The 18841-nt window shown below is 40.2% G+C and overlaps 1 protein-coding gene across 2 annotated transcripts; it reads right to left on the bottom strand.

Annotated features, from left to right (window-relative positions):
- Positions 1-1107: 1107 nt before the first annotated feature.
- On the bottom strand, positions 1108-18826 carry micu3b (mitochondrial calcium uptake family, member 3b). Of its 2 annotated transcripts, XM_034882927.1 has the most exons (16): positions 18498-18826; positions 16291-16438; positions 13545-13576; positions 13319-13397; positions 11119-11166; positions 10941-11023; positions 10774-10845; positions 9299-9340; positions 7312-7407; positions 6726-6814; positions 6339-6510; positions 4553-4661; positions 4080-4237; positions 3347-3415; positions 2225-2299; positions 1108-1182 (listed from the first exon to the last, which is right to left on the bottom strand). In XM_034882927.1, exons 1-14 carry the CDS (start codon positions 18747-18749, stop codon positions 3347-3349), a joined length of 1449 nt encoding a protein of 482 aa, XP_034738818.1. In that variant the 5' UTR covers positions 18750-18826; the 3' UTR covers positions 1108-1182; positions 2225-2299. The 2 variants fall into 2 exon arrangements, with proteins under 2 accessions (XP_034738818.1, XP_034738819.1); XM_034882928.1 differs by lacking the exon at positions 7312-7407 and having other exon boundaries at positions 1110-1182.
- Positions 18827-18841: the final 15 nt, after the last annotated feature.

Raw genomic sequence — 18841 nt, forward strand, 5'->3', positions numbered from 1 at the left:
AGGCTCAGTAACATGTAACAACTAATTTAAATAGCCTACTGAGCAAAAGGTGTCTGAATTGGACAAATAGGATACTAAATACATATTTTCTATTGCATCTATAACACTGTACTTTACAAAACAAGTAAATAAAAAACATTTTTTCATAAAATATCTGGAAAGATTTGAAATGTTACAACGGAGTCCACATTGGGGAACCTTCCTGATTTTACACAAGGATTGATTTATTGGTCTAACCTGAAGAAAAGTCTAAGAAAATAACCCCCATGGTGTCATCATCTATTTCAAATGTAGGATCCAGCGTCTTTTGAGTTTCATCCATTACAGGCCCGGTTAAAGTTGGGACATCTTCACCTCTGCTGCATTACTTTTTCTTGCTTTCTTTCTTCGAATATGTCCACCCAACCTGTCCCACAACCTCATAGAAGTTCATTGCTAAATTGCTTAACTACCCCTTCAAACTCCCTATCAAGGTTATCTTTGTTGATATGAACTGGATTGTTGATACTAAGAGGAATCTTGGGCAATAGTAGCTAAAACTACCAGTACTAACACAACACTTGGGTGGGTGATGTGATGTCCATGGTATTAGCAATGCAGGGCTATGATGGGCAATCAAGTGCAGCCATTCATTTTACGTTCACTTTCTAACAGGCAGAGTTCCTAAAATTGTATCAGGGAAAATAGAAGTAAAAATTACAATAACCACATGGTGTCAAGTCACAAAACACTGAAAACATTGGTTTGCTATTAGCCTGTAATGACACAAGGAAGTGCTGGATAATTTACATAAACAAGATCCTATTTAAAAAACTTGAAAGAGTGTAATGGCTGAGAGTGAATGGATGAACATTGTAATTGTACTTTACATTATATCTCAGGTTTTTTCCATCTTTGATGAACTCCTTGATCTTACTTCAAGAGGTTCAGGATTGGCTATTCAGGAGCACTGGGAGAATTCCCTGCTGTATTAATCATTTAAAGCTGAGAGTCCCTGATTAAAATCTTGTAAACCCACACAGCCTCAGGTTTCTTACGATTAATACTGTTAATGATTTGCCTTCTGGTTGAGAATAAAACAGCTCACTTCTTCTTCCGTGCTGCTGCCATCAAAGAAGGTTAACGGCCGTTTTCCTCGTGAGACGATGTGAACAGTTCAGCTTATTAGCTGACTTGGCATGTCTGTGTGAGACAGAGGAAGACAGGGGGCCCAAAATAACCAGGAATCCCAATATTTTACATGATATTTATTGAACTATGTCATTATAAATGCATCAGTGTAACAGCCAGGGCCTGATTTAAAAGAATGACAGAATATGTCAAAACTATTCAAGAGGTAGACTTACTAATCCAAACATCCTAAATCAAATAAGTTTGGTTAATATTACAGCATGTAACATTTTATCTTTTTTCAGTACATAACTCCACCCAAAGCAAACATTACACCGGCCATCAAGAATTCCACGGTAACATGTTCAGTAGTACAAGTGAGGATTGCTATAAGCAGAGTGTAAACTCTCATAGAGCATAAAGGGAAGGTACTAAAGCTAAATTAAGCTGATTGTCCCAGGAGTGGAAGAAACATATTTTACATTTTTGTTCATAAAGAGGTCATTCCTGCCAGTGGCATGGAAATAGCACTTGTCTTGTACTAGCTAAGAAATTATTAACACCGTTAGCTGCGTGTAGTTAGAGTTTGTTCAGGGCTGCTGGCTCTGGGGGATCCTGGAGGATTTTAGCTGCAGTGCTTTGGGAGAGAGGAGGAAGAGGAGGAGGAGGAAGAGAAGGAAGGAGCAGGGGAGTTGCTGTTCTAAGCTTATCTGTGCAGGGGGCTGCAGGACCAACAGAAGAACAAAATATGTGAGCAATGCTGCCACCATACAGAGTCGAGCTCAGGAACAAAAGCATAATCAAACTGACCTGCACACACTGGCAGAGCAGTATTAAGACAATGTTGGACTTTTAGATAAATAAATAAAATCAGTGTTTCTTCAATATTAGACTCATAAATATATTTACAAGTAGATGAATCAATAAATATTTAAATATCAGGCAAAAACAGATACAATTTAGATGCAATTTAGAGTTCAGCAACATTGTGTTAAATGGATTTAGCTCCTTCTTGTTTGTTTGACCACTTCAGCTTCCAATCAGGATGTGCCACATCCTGTTCATTAAAAAAAAAAAAAAAAAAAAAAAAAACTAGAAAAAGAACTGCAACAACCCTTCTGTCCTGATAGGGAGCACAGAGGACGCACAGCTCGTCCAGTTGAGACATGCACTGATGACGGATTTTCACCTGGGGACAAAACAGAGAGAATGATAAGTACCAGTCCAGTGTGACACTTGGTAAATGCCAACCCATGCACTGCTATGAATCATCTGTATCATTCTTACAACACAATTGCTGTTCAATTATTTCTTGTATATATTTAGAAACAAGAATACATTAGACTACAGAGAAACAAAATCTCCTACACCTCTTAATCAAACAGTCATGGAGTGCAGCAGTAGTCCTGCAAGTATGCAGAAACAAATCTGGGTCCTCTGTGTTCGGTGGCCACAGCTGTGGATCTTCAGCAGACAAGCAGCAACTAGCAATACGTTTTCCCAAATATTCACACATCTCACTCATTTACTTAAATTCAAAACTTAGCAGGGAGAGTATAGCCAGCACAGGCAGACATGGGTATTATTATAGAAATTATTGAACTTGACAGCAGAGTGTAAAACAATCATCATAAATGGTAGGAAATTGAAATTGCTGTGGCAACTCAACAAACAGTTCATCATTTTGTTAAATACACTTATCAGCTTTCTAGCCAAGAGTTAGATAAGAAGATTGGTACTGATCTTCTCATCTAAAGGAACATTTCCCTAAATGTTGAACTATTCCTTTTAACTGTTCACACGGTTACACTCATTTCAGAAAATGCTGTAAGTTCATTGTACTTTCATTTAATCAAAGGATGATCAATAATGAGGGAGAATGGGGCAGTTTGTCTCTTTTCTCTCAAAATAGACATTTTTTTATATTGCGGCACTGTTTGTCAAAAACATCCAGATCAAGTCCTTTTCTAAGATTATCAAGCACTCTCCCAAGAGGTGCATTTCCTTTGAATCATTTATACGGCTTTAAACTGCACTGCTCACTGCCCCTTTATGCAGACTTAAGCTGGTATCTGGTGGCCGTTGATCAGGCGGTAATATTACAGTGTAACTCAATGCTGTGGGCGAGCAGTGTGGGCCCCGACCCACATCTCAAAAGACTGGTATAGTGTGCCTGGGAAACGCTGTTAGAAGACAAATTAACAGAGAATGCTGACAGTGTGAGAAAATACTTAACCTATTTTCCTGAAAGCTCCTTCTTCATGCAGGACTTAAAAGAGGTGAACTTCTCCTCCACTCTGATGCCCTGTGAATGTGTTTGTGTGTGTGAGATAGAGAAAGAAAGAGAGGGGGGGGGTTGTTGTGAGACCATTTTCATGATGTCCCACTAGATGGCAGTATACTTTCACAAAAATCACTAATTGCCATCTCAGAGGTGAGGTTTGTTTCAGTAATAAAAAAGTTCAGGAGTAGGGCTGCACAGTCAGAAAGACACAAAAATCATACAAAAATGATTAGTCCCTCCAATATCGTGAATCATATCACAATATCAGTCAAAATTAATGCAAATACATATCTTCCTCATATCGTGCAGCCCTATTCGGGAGTCTAATTTAGACTTTATGGTTTGAGGGGTGGTTGGTTAAACTACCACCTGAAGAATAAAGAGAAATAATTAGTGCTTACTCAAAGCTGTAATTAAACTGGAGGGCTGGTATTTGTGAAACTAATAGTAGCTTAAGTAGGACTAATTGTGTGAATGTACTCTTTTTTGAAAAACACATACTCTGTGCTTTCAGTCCCCAACCTTGTTAAATCGGACTTGACTTTGCATCTGTGTGTTATCTACCCTGAGAGATTATACATTGAGAAGTAGCTGTCAATGCTGGTGTCCAGACATCAACACCTCTGTCACCTTCAGAGTCAGAAAAGAGAGATAGATGGCATCTAAGCGGCCTCTGCCTTCTCACCCCGCCACCGCGGTGCAGCCGGTCCTTCATGACGCCAATGAACTCCTTATGGCTGAGTTTATCGTCGCGATCCTCGTCGAAGATCTTAAAGACCGTGTTGACCAGGTGGCGGGTCAGCTTGATGCCCGTAGCAACGTAGACGCCGCGGGTAAACTCCTCTGAACGGGAAGAAAAACAGGTGATTGGGTAAAAGGTGAACAATAAATATTCTTTATTACAGATTTATGTGCTACCAATATTAATATTATTACTTCCATTAAACAGACATTTAGACAGATTGTTTTGTTTTCAAGGAGTTCTGCTTGAGACCAAATAAAAAGATTTTAAATCCCCTGGATGGTTTGCTTTCCTCAACTGATAAACTCAATGCAAACAGCGGAAACATAGTAAAACTCCCTGAAAACTAAACTAGCCAGTGACTCAATTTAAAGGGCTGTAGCACCATACGGTGAGTGCACACTGTGAGACTCTACCTTGACCAATGGAACGGTTGGCAAAGTTGTACATTTGCATGGCGATGGCAAAATCCTCCAGGTTGTTTAGGAACTGGAAGAAGGACCTGAACTCCTCAAAGGTGATTCCCTGCAACAATTTATGACAAAAATAAAACACAGCCTTCATTTATGAAACGTAAAGCTTGTGAAACATGCAACACGAGAAATCATAAAGTGCCACATAAAGCAAACTGCTGCATGTGTCAACACTCCGGCAAAGGATAGTGCTACAATTCACACAACACATAATCTGCTTCCTTTCATCCTGCGGGGACTCCTTTAGTGTGTGTGGGACCTTGAAGCCATCAGATAGATAACATACCCAAACAGACAAAGTATACATTGCTGGATTTTCCCTGCGCAGTATGGACACGCTGAGCTGTCAGCAGCGGGGGGAGGACTGTGGCTTTTGGGAAGAGGTCAGGCCGTTTGCAGACTTTTCTAAAGCAGATTAACCTGATACTTGAATAAACAAAAACAACAAAAGTGATGAATCCCCAAAACATCTCAGGCTTGGCTGATGACTCAAACACCGAGCCCATTGATCTCCACTCAACCGACCCGCAGCTACTAGCTCCTTCTCTTGCCGGGGACCTCGCCAAACAGGCAACACACACAGTCTAACAAATGGCGTAATGACTAATCTGTGACACTTTGCTGTTTTAACAAGTGAAGACCATAAAAAATCTCTTAGCCTAATGATGAGACCCACTTGATCGTCAATAGAGATCTTGCAACAGGCTACTCGAGGTGGCTGATGAGCTGCTGGGGTCTTTTCAGCGTGCCATGAGAGAAAAACAAATTAAAGCTTAAATGAGGATGCTTCACTCAACAGCTAACTCACAGGGTGGTACCAAAAGATACAGAGGAATAAAATACTCCCATTCTAACAGAAAACTACAGAGTGCAACACTATGAATACCTGTTGATTCTGTTCCAAACTAATTCTGTTTGAGCATTACCTGACCCTAAGGCTACATTTTTGTTTGTGAAAGCCTGTGAAATGCTTACTAATTGGTTTTAAGGAATAGTTTGTCATTTTTGGAAAAATACTTTTTCACTTTCTGGGATTTAGAAAAGAAGCCCAAGAATACCACTCTTTTGTGCGTTTGCTAAAATATGATGCTATAATCAGCAGGCAGTTATGTTAGCTTAGCTTAAAGACTGGAAGTATGGGGGCAGAGCTAACCTCACTCTCACCAATGTAAAAGAAGTCTTCCTTACAGCACCTCTAAAGCATAACACTTAACATTTAATATTTTGTTTGTTCAAGATGGACAAAAAACAAATGTGTAAACAACAATTTGTGATTTGACATGTGTAGTACCATAGAGCCTGTACAGTGCTTACACCCTACTGACCCGGACTATGGGTCACACGCGGCACTGGGCAGACAGTTGGTTGTCAATAAGCTCCAACACGTAATTTAACCAAAGATTATAATTGAAATGTTTATTTCATCAATTCAATCTTCCAATATGTCTGTTTAGCATATTAGCTGGTGGTGGGGTGTGATGAACTAAGGGAAGGAAAAGGTTACGAGTTGAATAAAATATCCTGAACACCAATACAAATTGCCAATTTGTCCTACAGCCTTTGTGAATCTTGTAATGCTGAAGAGAAGAGTTAATTGATCTCTCCTGCAGTTTTTTATGTTGTATTGGATTACATCATATTGTGAGTTGTTACTGTTATTTTGTCTACTCCTTTTTGGGAGCTGTCAGAGAAAACGTGATGACAAATCTGAAGGGAAAACACAGCGCACCTTTTCGTCCGGCAGGCTGTGGCGCACGTTCTCCAAATACTCGCTGACGTCGTCCACTTTGGTAAAGCGAAGGAGGATCCGAGCAAAATCTTCCTCGCTGATGGTGGGCAGGCCTTTGGAGTAGGAGAGGAACTCTATCTCAAGCACCTCTGTCTGCAGGTTGTCCATGAACCTGGAGGAGCAAGACAGACTGCTGACAGGAAACGCCACCACCAGAATACTCACATGTTCAAAGGAACACTTACCATGGTCACAAACAAAACCAATAAATGGTTTAGCTATTGGAGGTATACAAATGATTAATGGCCATATTATACTGTGATATAATCATTTTCTTAGGGAAACCATGATTTATCACAGAGCAGAAACGGCTATCTTTTAACTCACTCATAAAAGTCTTCAAATTTCAACTCAGCTTTGCCTTTTTTCCCAAAGAAGTGCACCAGCAGCGTTGTCTCTTTTCTGTCATCCACATGCTATCAGAGGGGAAGAAATTACTGCATTATGACTCCTCGTAGCTTTAAATATCCACCTCACTAATGGTTCAGCTAAACATTGAGTACTTTTGCACAAAATCACAGTTCAAGCAGCTTGGATGAGGTATTTTCTATCATACAAGTGTATCATGGTAACATTAGGTAAACATTAACAATGAAGTTTATCTAAACTTGCTGAAAGCTGGAAGTAAAGATGTTAGTTTATAGCCATACCCAGGTTCTGCTATTGAATAATTATTAAGAGTTAATGGTTAATCTTTCACTGTGGCTGAAACCAAACAGCCTTTTTGCACGATAGAAACACGTGCCATGCAGTAGATTCATTAAACATGCTACAGAGGAAATATTAGTGAGTATTTACTCTGCTTTCAAGAAGATGCATATATCCACAGTGCTAACATGAAACATACATTACGGACAGTCGGAACCTGCTTCATTGTATTAATGTATAACCAAAGTAATGAGGTCGTGGCTACCTCAGTGAGATCAGAAAACAGAACTTGACTCGTGCCACGTCTGAGAACATCCCACATGCCCCGGGCCTCCGCATGCTGACTGTCTTTTGTAAAAACCTGCGGCAGCAGTTGAAGCACAGTTGTTAGAAGACAAAATATATCTGGCACATGTTACTAAGATTAGGAGAAAGAAGACAGATGGACAAACATGGACACACTGAGGCAGGCAGGTGGACGTAGATGTACAGACTCGAAAGAAGATGACGAGTCAGGTATGTAGCAGTAGGACAAAAGTCAGAGAGAGAGGGAGAGACGGACTGTCATCCATGGCATCCATCCATCCAGGCAGAAAGAGACTGGGGCTGACACCGGTGTATCTGAGAGGCCCATCAGCCCTGACGTGAGCCTGCTCTGCAGCCATGCATGCAGCCTGTGGGTGGAACACAGGCCAACACAGCTAACACATGTCCAAGGCATGCAGGGCGTGAGGGCTGAAGGGTGATTCATGCCAGGTTACCTATGTAACTGAACCCACAAAATACATCATCATTTGATGCTAAGCTGAGACATTAATGCATGTTTTCAGACACCTTTCATTTACTGTTGTGAAGTACCTTCTAAATACATATAAATGAATGGTGCAGATTTTACCAATACACTAAAATGCACCAAAACTCTGTCAACACATGTCCTGTTTAATGCTGTCTAGGACAAGGAAGCCACTCTGCTATTTTTTCTAGATGAGGTCAGGCTCCTGATCTTGGATTAACCAATCATTATCATTATTACAGTTTACACTGCTGCCTTCACTCTCCCATCTGCTGTGGGACAACTATAACTACAGCTAACGTCAACAACAATGTTCTTGTAATGGGTGTCATGTGCAATGAAAAGATCACAGGAAATCTGTCTGGAGTAGTTACGAAAATATATTATTTCTAACTCCCAGTTTTAAACCAAACCACTTTGGTGCCTCTCGCTCTCAATCTGTTTTTTCAACCTATCATGTCTTCAGTCTAGATGTTTCCCAAGTCTCGACATCACCTTATTCTAAAGCAACATCAGCACACACCCAACCAGAAACAGCCAGCTGCCGCCGACACGTGTTCTTAAGTATGGCTTGCTTCATTTCATAATATTTATTTATCTTATCAACTCCTTTTTTGAATCTATCAAGCCTGAGGGGGAATGTGAGACTTGTGATGAAACAGCTCTTCCTCTGGGCCTCATCGCTTTTCACCAGCGAGCGAGAGATTTACAACCTGATCCCACAGCTAATTACGGAACAACTCTTTAATGCACCGCGCTGTTCCCTCCTCATCCAATGAAAAGATCCTGATACACTTGTAATTAGCATGTGCTGGGGAAAGCCCAACCGCAGCACTGAAGACATGCTTGTTATGTGTTTTTGAAAAGATTTGACTTTTGAACTTTTTGCTGGAAAGATCCCTACAGAAGAAATCAAAACAAAAAAGACACACCTAAAAGGAAAGTCTTCAAACAGACGGGTCTGTGCCTCTGTTAGCTGTGGGCTCTATGCGTGTGTGTTGAGTGCTTTGCACAGTTCTCCTCTCTGACTGGCATTTTCATGGTCAAACCCATCACAAAAGGTAACCTGAGCCCAAATACCACTCCTCAAGAAACTGTAAAAATAAAACATGGGGGTCCGGACGAAACGTTGTCAGTCTTCGGGTAAGAGCTTTTTGAAGTGGAATATCTCGCCCAACGCTGACAACAGCCGGGTACATAAATCATCTGCACCACCACACACAAAGACAACAAGTTAGATAATGTTCAAGTACACAGCAGTGTATTTCAATTCCAGTGGATATGAACAAGGTTATCTGGTGTTAACAGAGACAAATATGGGTGGTGTCAGCCCCTGAGATACATGTGTGTTGTCTGTGTGTAAAAAAATGGTTGTCAGGTTAGGAAGAGCGCATGCCAAAAATACATGCAACAAGCAGAACAGTTCATTTTTCCTTCAGGGAGAGAGAACAATACATACTCTGTGCTGCTGGGATTTGTGTTGACCGTACAGCTGCAGGCTCTGAAATAAAAGAGAGCAGAGAGAGAAGATTCAGTTATAAGTCAAAAAAGGAGTTTAGAACAGGAAGATGGTTAGAAATTAGTTTAAAGTCAATCAATTTTTAAGTCATTATTCAAATTTGTACGACATGATTTCCAAGATTCTTTTTCATATTCTTAAGGTGTGTGAGTGCACCCAGAGTCTTAATCCTCAACTTTGTCTTGCAAAGCATCATTATATTTCCAAATCTAGAGTACCCATTCTAATGATCTTTTTGATGGTTATACGGGCTTCAGATTAATGCAAGACTGTCCAGAGATGCTAACATTTATCCCCGCAGAGTAAGCTCCTCCATGTTGTGTTTGTGCGATAAGACCTCAAAGAGTTGCTCTTATCGCTCTACTAAGCCCTGCCTGTTTACATCCCCCTGCATGTGGCACAAGACAGCCCTAAAGAGATGAGAGGCTCAGGCATGTTTTACCCCGTATGACCACATTCACCTCTGTGCAGCCTGTGTTCTCTTTAGGAACACAGAACCCTGTTATGCAAGACAATGGTTCAAATTTAAGATTCAGATCAATGTCAAGCTGTTACTAATCTTTTTTTTGTTTGTTGTTATTAACAATGGATCAAAGAATTGTGTGCAATATGAAAGGTATCACTTGTGGGGACACACCCAAAGAGAATCACATAAGTTAGTCCCTGTCAGCTCTACAGAGCATTTTAGCTTCTTTCGGCTCATTGTTTTGGTTTTCCGGCCCAATATTTGACTGTTTTGATTTGTTCTCATTAATCTAATCATACTCGCTTCAAGATGTAACAGGCAACTTTCTTCAGTAAGAAAGCTCTGATAAATACACTGTGCACCAAGCGGCAGACAGACAAAGTTAGCAGCTAGCTGGTGGACATGGCGCGGTATTTACTGCAGCTAAAGGGAGATATTTCCCTAAGGAGTTAGTGAAGATTAAAACAGAGAAGTAGCATGACTCCACTTGAATGCTGATTTTTCTCTGTGTCTGCTGGATGTGTAAATAGGCAACTAGCATGGCATATCAACTTTATACAGTAATAATACATCCTTGTTTTGTCGGCTGTGCCCAAATAGCCAAAATAATTCATTCTTTTTTTGGACACTTTCGGGGAGCAGACCAAGCTAAAAGCACAACCCCTGATAAAAAAGGTTGTTACAGGTATGTGTTAGCAAACGGTTATGTATTTACACATCTAGCAGACATTAGCGTTAAATATAAAGTCATGTTTCTGCCACCTGACAACTGTAAGTCTAATATTCAGTCTTTTAGCTGTGTTTTAGTCTACACCAAATCCAAAAGTAGTGATAACTCTCTGTGGGTTCATAATTCATCAAATTACTCATTTAGTCTATTCTTGATGTAAAAAATATTGATTATAGCAGCTTTATCAACCGTTAAAAGGCATTTAAAAACAAATCATACCTTCTCATCAAATCTTTCCACGTCTTCAGCAACTTCCTTTCTGTGCTTTTTCGTACGGAAAATTTCTTCCAGCTGGTGAGAAGATGAAAAGTTACCATGCAGAATCTAACATAATCAGAATAAATGTATTTAATTACTATAGCTGATTATCAAGATATGGCTCATACCACCAAGAACTCCCTTTTGTCCACCATCTCATTGCCATCTGCATCAAACATGTTGAAAGCAATCCTGAAGCCTGCATGGGGCTCTACAATCAAACAAAAATAAATTCAATTGGATTGTCAGATTGTAATCTCTCACTGTGTTTCAAAATCCTTTGTCGTAAGTCAGTTATATACTTACTTGTTAAAATGCAGAGCAGGAAAAGGTACTCTGTGTAACTGAGGATACCTGGAAAAAAAGAGGAAAATGTGTCAAGCTGAGAAACCAAAACCAAAATGTTCCCTTGTCCACACAAGACGATCAAATAGCATTAACCAGTTAGCCGAAGGTGTTTACAGATGTTCAAAGTCATGCGCCCAAGATGAATAAGCCAACCCAAGACCCAAGAGTAATCTTCTCGCGCTCACTGATAACATCTTAAAAGGTGCCTTTTACTTCATGCTTGGTGTTCCCATCACACAAACACAGGCTTTACAACTGAGCTGACCTATCTGGACACAAACCCAAACAAATTTAAGGCCTACGGCTTCTGATCATGTTTGGGTAACAAGGTGTAATACATTCTCAAGTGATCTGTCACTGATTGAGAATGGCCGATTCAGGTGTTGTGTCGCGTCCTTCAGCTCCCTTTGTTGTGTGACACGGAGAGTAAGTGTCATAGGAGACATCTAAGTCGACTCAGGAGGCTTCTCCCCTCTGACGCTGAAAGCATTCCCAAGCTTTTGTTTGCTCGGGAAGATAGAGAATCGAGCGTAGATAGTTCTGGGTGATTGCTCTGGGTGTTATGGGAAAAAGCTTCAGGTACGGGGTTTGCTGCAGGGAGATATTTCCAGCGAGAGGAACACTCCAGGGGAAAAACTAAACTGGCAAACAAAGATGTCATTTTTGCTTTCCTCTTGAGGCTGGAAGAAATGCTGCAAGCAAGATAATGTATAGGCAAGTGAAACATGTACAAACTGAGGTGTGAAAAGTGAATTAGTGTTGCATGCCGTTTAGACATCTAAAAAAAGTTCTTGTCATCCCAGCTGTCTCTGTTTGGCAGGTATAATGACAACAGATCTCTAGCTTCAAAGCCTTTAAAGATTAAATGGGTTAAAGAGAGAAAAAAACTTTTAGGATTCCAGCTATGTTTCACCAATACCACACACCTTCACTCCTGAAGGGAGCCCCCCCCTCCTCCTCCTCCCAGCAGCTCAGCCTCAGAGCTCAAGTAGATGTTGTTAGACAATACAAAAAATTCCACAGAAACACTTCATACAGAGTGGCAGTCCCGGAGATGTAATCCAATGCCATTCTTAGGCTTCATAATGTCCGTGGTGATCAGGGGGGTGGCCAGTGGGACATGCCTCGACATAGCTGGGTTCAAACAGCTCCCTCATTCTCTAAAGCGACGCTTTGTTCACAGATCAATCCAGTCCTTTTTTCCCTGACAAAGCCGCAACGTTTAACAGCAGGATTAAAAGCCCCAAATCCCAGCATTGGCACTTAGCTAAAGCAACATAGGAGAGAGCAGAACAGTAAGATCTGATGCTTCACTGGCTCGTATGACCTACTGAGGTCCCAGGTGGGAAAATTAAAAAGATCTTCACTCACTCACTGACACCTTTGTTTGCTTAATGCAACATTACTATGATTTGAGGTTTGCAGGTGAAGAGGGCAGCCTTTTCTCAAGCCGCTTTAAGTAAAGCGAGATTCACATGAAAACTGCAACTGTGTTGGATGCCAATTCATTTTCGGTCAATCAACTAATCAAATATTGGACTCCGATCTGACTGTTTCAGCTCTAAGTATTATTAGAAATGGGATAATACACAGCAGGAAGAAAAAACGTACTGTCAGTAGCAGTAGGAAGCATTTTCATCCTCCATGTCTAAGGTTCGATGGAGATGTAGGACGCAAAATGATGCAAAAACTTTACTCAAGTCTAATCCTCGCCATTTTAGTCCTATACAGTTACAAGTAATACAATTCAGAATAAAATAGAGTTCCCAAAATAAATGAATAAGGTCTTTGAATAAAATTCCTACTTTCCTATAATTAGTATCAAATTATATTGTTCCTTCCAGGTAACTTCACAGTTATCACATTTTTTTTACTAGAAAAACCAGGTTGGATTGTTACGTATATTATCAATGTACCATTATCTCCTGCAGAGGTTCCCTGAGAATAAATCTACACCATGTTATCAGACTGATGGAGAGATAAGATTAAGTATTTACAACACACTTACTACTCTAAATTATACAAGGCTGACACGCACAACGGAGAACACTGTATAAAAAGCAAGGAGGGCCTTTTTTAAAAAAAAGCACAAAGGGGAATTTCTTAAATTCAATGGATGTTTGTGTAGAGCTGTAATACACAGAGTGGGTTACTTTACCTCGTTCACGAAGATTTCTGAACAAATTAGAAGATCCTTTCCAAACAGGCGGAGTATCAGCCAGCATCTTGTCTAAGTCCTGAAAGAATAGAAGAAAATCCCAAATCACTTGTTCATTTCTAAATCCTGAGTAATCACAGCGTAATGCAACGTTTGTTGGCATCACAGTAACGCAGAGGAGATTCTGTAAAACAGCATCAAGTAGTTTGATGACAGAACAACTCACCTGTTTTGTGAGGGACTTCCATGCTCTCCTCCCTGAGGAAAACAAGGTTACCAGTTAGTGCATGAGATATGTGGGACTTGGACAGAGAGTGTAAAGAAGTACATTCACTTAAGTACCAATTTGGGTATTTCACTTTTATGAGACTTTATACTTCAACTCCAATACATCTCGGAGGCAAATATTGTGTGTTTTACTGCACTTTATTTATCTGACAGCTTTAGTTACTTCTTAAAATGATTCCTCCCCTTCCTGTCCAGTGAAAATACTAAAAAAAACAAAATCTGATTAACTGAAGGAGGAAGCCTTCGTTATGGGTTGAGAAAATACTCCAAAAGTCTTGAAAAAGCCCGTCAGATCAGCTGCAAAAAGCATCACCATAAAGTTGAAAACGGCTGTTTTTCTGACACCGTGGAAAGTTGACGCTGCAACATGATGATCTTATAGAATATTATGCATTCCTGTAGATTAAACTACCCAATGGTATATAAAGGCGTTACAATGAGCACAACCTCAAACATCACACAAACATTGCAGCAGTAAAATGCAACATACACATTAATGCAGCAGGAATAATAATCCAGAAACATCCGATATAAAAGTAAAACCCATTTTACTACACAATCAATACTTTTTTTGTACTTTTAAGTACATTTAGAAGACAATAATCACATAATTTTACTTAAGAAAGGTTTGGAATGCAGGACCTTTACTTGAAGTTTTACTTAAGTAAAGAATCTGAATATGTCTTCCATCATTGGTGACTTTTAGAAATATGTTTTTAATGATGAATTCTATATTAGGAATATAAAACCGGGAAACAAAAGTGAAAACAGGTGTTTATGTGGAAAGAAACAAAAGCTGTGTATCTCCACGAACACATTCCGATGCTCAATAAAGCAGAAGATAAGATGGAGGTGTTGTAAAAATAAAAAAAAGAACACTTTTTCCCTGGCTGGGAAAATGACAGCGATAACATTGACTATAACCCTCCACTGACACATTTTAGAGCCTATGTCTAAAGCTGGGATTATGAGTGCCATGTGATGGCTCGCTCTCCACCAAAGTGAGGTGTCTGAGTGAGAGCAATGTCCTCCATGTAAAAATGTATTTGATGATTTCCTAAACATATCTTATGGATGTGATATGAATAATTTACATGACAGCACTTTAAGTTTGGACTCTAATGGTCCACTTCTAAATGGCCAGAACTCCACCATCCTTTTCTTCATGTGTTGTCTGAAATAAAGCCCTCAGTTGTGAATAATCCAATAAGTCCAAGGCCTTCCTAAACATGCACAAGAATGGCAAAAACACATCTTTCCTTTTACAGCCACAATATAACCATAAAACACCATGATTACTATTTTGCAACACATTAGCCTCCAGAGAACAATGACACACACACACACACACACACATAGTATGCTTGCACATTAGTGCCCCTTAATTACCTTCCTCATTAGCCAGCATAGACATGTCCAAAACATTACACCAGGCCACCCACCTTAAATCATAATCAATCACAGCAATCAGAATCATTAAATTTATGACATCAAGTTGTTTGGTCTCTCTGGGTCTCTACGAGTTTGTTGCCACATAAATGAGCCATAAAAGCGGGGTTGCTGGTAAAGATTTCTATCTTTATGCAGGTGTTATGACTGAAGCTCTTCAAGCCACAACCTAATGTCTGATGGCACTCCACAGGCCCTCAACAAATTGTAATGTTCCAGGAAAAAATACACTGGGACTTATTTTAACCCCCACGTAACTGGAGGATGATGGGGGCTTATCTGATGAGCTGTTGGAGGTGTAATTAAGGAAATGGTTGCTGGAAAATGTGACTGATAACAGAGGCAGTGTAACATCTGCAGTGCAGCCCACTTTTACAGTCTTCACGCTGGAAAATGGGCTTCTCTAAACTGATTGACAACAAAGTTTTAAACACATTTAGCCCTTTTTTTAAAATATATGTAAACTAAAGTCTTGTAGTTATTAGTGAAATCACATCAGAGCCTGTGTAATCTGCTAGTTGGAAATACTGAAATAGCCTGAATTAGCCTGGTTAGTTTCAACAAGAGAACCCATGGCGGAAATATAGTTTTTGACCCCAAACAAGTGACTTTGGGGACAGAACGATGATGGGTTAGGGAGTATTTGGGGGAGAGATTGCAGGACAGAACAACGCTCAATGGTCAAACACAAAGTCCTGACTGCTTCAACTTAGTTACACTGCAGCAGGCATCCCATCTCCATTTTATCCATTTAATCTATTCATGGCATTTTTCTCAATAGTAAAGAGTAAACAGAGAAAGGCACGATGACTCTGACTTGACAACGCCAATAATGTCACTTCTTTATATTGTAATCATTGATTAATCTACTGATAATTGATGTTTGATCGATAAAATGACAGAAAAAGCTGAATCATGGCCTTGGGGTTGACATGTTCAAGTTCCATGGAACCACCATATGCCACATTCTGAAGTGGGAGGCCAACAACAGCCATATAATTTCATTGTGTTACTGTTTATGTATACTGTACAGGTACTTTGTTTTTAGCTGGTGGCCTCAATAAGTTGTTAAGGTCAAACCCTCCAATTTAAGAAGCTAGAATAATGAATTGGTAGGCAAAACTGTCAACGGACTAAGTGAATAATTGTTAAAGCCCTAAACATCAATAATGATTCCCCTCACAACCCAAGGATGTTTGGTATCGTTGAAAGTTGAGCAATAGGAGTGCACTCACTCTTAGGTTCATTCAAAGTGACGGACTCAATGAAGTTGAGTGGCGTCATGTAGAGCTGGCCCTCGTACTCCACCGAGCTGAACAGGCGAAATCTGTTTTCATAGGACGACATGTACACATCTCCATCATCCAGACCATAGCTCCGGGCCTGTAAACACAGACACACACACACACACACCCCAACATGAAATATTGCAAATCATCTCAACAGTGATAATACTGTCTGAAAGATGCTTTTATGTAATCCACGGAAGCTTTTCTTATGACAAAAAACCTCAGTCACATGAAACAACAAAGAGGTCCATGTTTAAGTCAGTAATGGGGCACATGTTCTATCAGCCCTATTTTTCATCCCTGTGCACCAGATAATGTCCCTACAACTGTTCAAACCCAGCCAGATCAGAAGACCGCATTGGTGAAGACAGAGTGGATCTCTCTGTCAGGTGGCACAGTGCCAGGTCTACTGGGCACAGCAAAAACACCCAGGGAATGTGTGCCCCCCTCTGCTTAACCATTAAACCCCCTCTAACCACCCTCACCTCTCATCAAATGTCAGCCCCTCGCCAAGTCCCAGTGTCCAGTTTCCCGTGTCCCTGGATTCCTGCTGCTTGTGGACACCAGTCAAACTTTCCTCCCTCTTACAGTATGAAATCTTCTGTAGCTAGAAATGTGCAAACCACATGTTTGTGTACAACCCGTGTGAGCTATGAATATCCTGAAAACAATGTCAGCACATGTCTGAGCCAAAGACACTAACTGTAGAAGTCCTGCTACGTATGCTAAAAAGGACCAAATTGTCCAGGGTGGTTGAAAACCCTGACACAAAATTACAATAGTGCTGCAAAAACTTTTGTAAAAATAATAAGTAGTGTTGGAATGATTAGTCAATCAATTTAAAGCATATCTAACAGAAACACAAGGAATACCAAGATTTCCTGGTCTCTAAGGCGGCAACTATTAGTGATTAATTTATCAATTTGTTTCGAATAATCAATTTGATTGAAAGTATATGGTGTGCCAAAAAAAATCCTACTTTGTTTTGTCCAACCAACAGTCCAAAATCTTTACCATGATATTAAATAGAGAGCCTGGAACCTGTGAATGTTTTGCATTTTGCTTGGTGAACCACTTATTAATTAGTCAATTATCTAATAGGATGCCTATTTATTATCTTTAGAATTACTAATAGACTCATTGACATTGTTGCTCTAAAATAAACACACTGTGTTCTGGTTTAAGCTTCTCAAATGTGAGGATTTGCTGATTTTCTGTTAAATATACACATATGCAGGCTATATACTGTAAATTAAATATCGTTGGATTTGGGACTATTGGTTGAACAAAACAAGCAACCTCAGCATGTCACCTTGAGCTCTGGAAAGTTGTGATGTTAATAGTTTCTTGTGTTTTCTAGATTTCACAAGTAATGATGAGTATTTAAAGAAATAATGACTAGATGAATCCTTATGAAACTATTCATCAGTTGGAGGGAGACCTGCTTGGTCATTTTTGTGGCTGTGGTTTGTCCAACTCCGTGGACATCTTACATTAAGCATTGCCTCCAAATTCACAATTAATTTGAATAAAGAAACTGTAATATAGTATTAACAACAACATACACTAAGAGCTTCACAAATCTACAAATACTGACAGGCTATTCTATTGCATTAGGCCTATGTAGTCAGGTGTCCAGACCATAATGTAAATACAATATTAAGTATTGTTAAAAGCTGTTAGCTGCCCATTAGCTGTCACCAAAGTGGGACGAGCTAATCTTCCTGGGGTCCAACAAAAGAAGAAGAATTAAGCAATATAATGTATACATGGCATTAGGCCTACTAATGGCCTACTATATGTTTTTTAATTACATTTTCTTAAGGTAATTAGCCTACTAGTTATGCAGAAAAAGCAGACAAGACCCTCACTCGTGGCATTAATTAGGTCACCATCTTGTCATTTCAGCACCGTAGGTCGGGAGAGCTCCATGTAGTGACGACGACAAATGAACGTTAATGTCGTTGTAGCTAGGTAATTATGTTAGACTATGCAGAAGCCGCGGCCATTACTGTTAGCTTATCGTCATACGAGGAAAAACTGAAATTAAAGTGAAGCGTTTTTCCACGACAGGACCGCGGTGTGTGTCGGACTGTATTGTGAGCTGAATGTTGTTACAGTATCCTCGCCGCTTGACAAATGTCCCACTGTACCTTGTCGGTAGCTGAAACTGATGGTAACGCCAGGTGAAATAGTCGAGCTTCGACATGGCTCTTCAACCCGGAGCGCCTAGCGACACACGAGCAGTAAAAAGCAGCACCGGCCGCGGCAGTGACGCACGCTCCAGCGGCGACAACTTTCACCGCTTTTGTCGCCTTCGAGGACGTGTGTTGTTTCCGCGTCGTAAGAGTCCCTGTTTTAAAGCTGTTAGCGAATAAAGGGACAAGCCTGCGCAGGGCAGCCATCGTTGTTTACACTGAAGTGTTGTAAGCGATGACACAGCAAAGAGCAGAGAGCAGCTCGGGCTCGCGCCGCGTGCCGCTCCGAGCTCCGAGCT

This window comes from Etheostoma cragini, chromosome 10 (assembly GCF_013103735.1).
Source record: "Etheostoma cragini isolate CJK2018 chromosome 10, CSU_Ecrag_1.0, whole genome shotgun sequence".
In the NCBI taxonomy this organism is placed as follows: domain Eukaryota; kingdom Metazoa; phylum Chordata; class Actinopteri; order Perciformes; family Percidae; genus Etheostoma; species Etheostoma cragini.

Coding starts and splice junctions, on each gene's coding strand:
- micu3b (XM_034882927.1), bottom strand. CDS start 18,749: ATGGCTGCCCTGCGCAGGCTTGTCCCTTTATTCGCTAACAGCTTTAAA. Junction 16,439..18,497: donor CAGTTTCAGCTACCGACAAG/GTACAGTGGGAC, acceptor CTGTGTTTACAG/GCCCGGAGCTATGGTCTGGA. Junction 13,577..16,290: donor CACTTTGAATGAACCTAAGA/GTGAGTGCACTC, acceptor TGTTTTCCTCAG/GGAGGAGAGCATGGAAGTCC.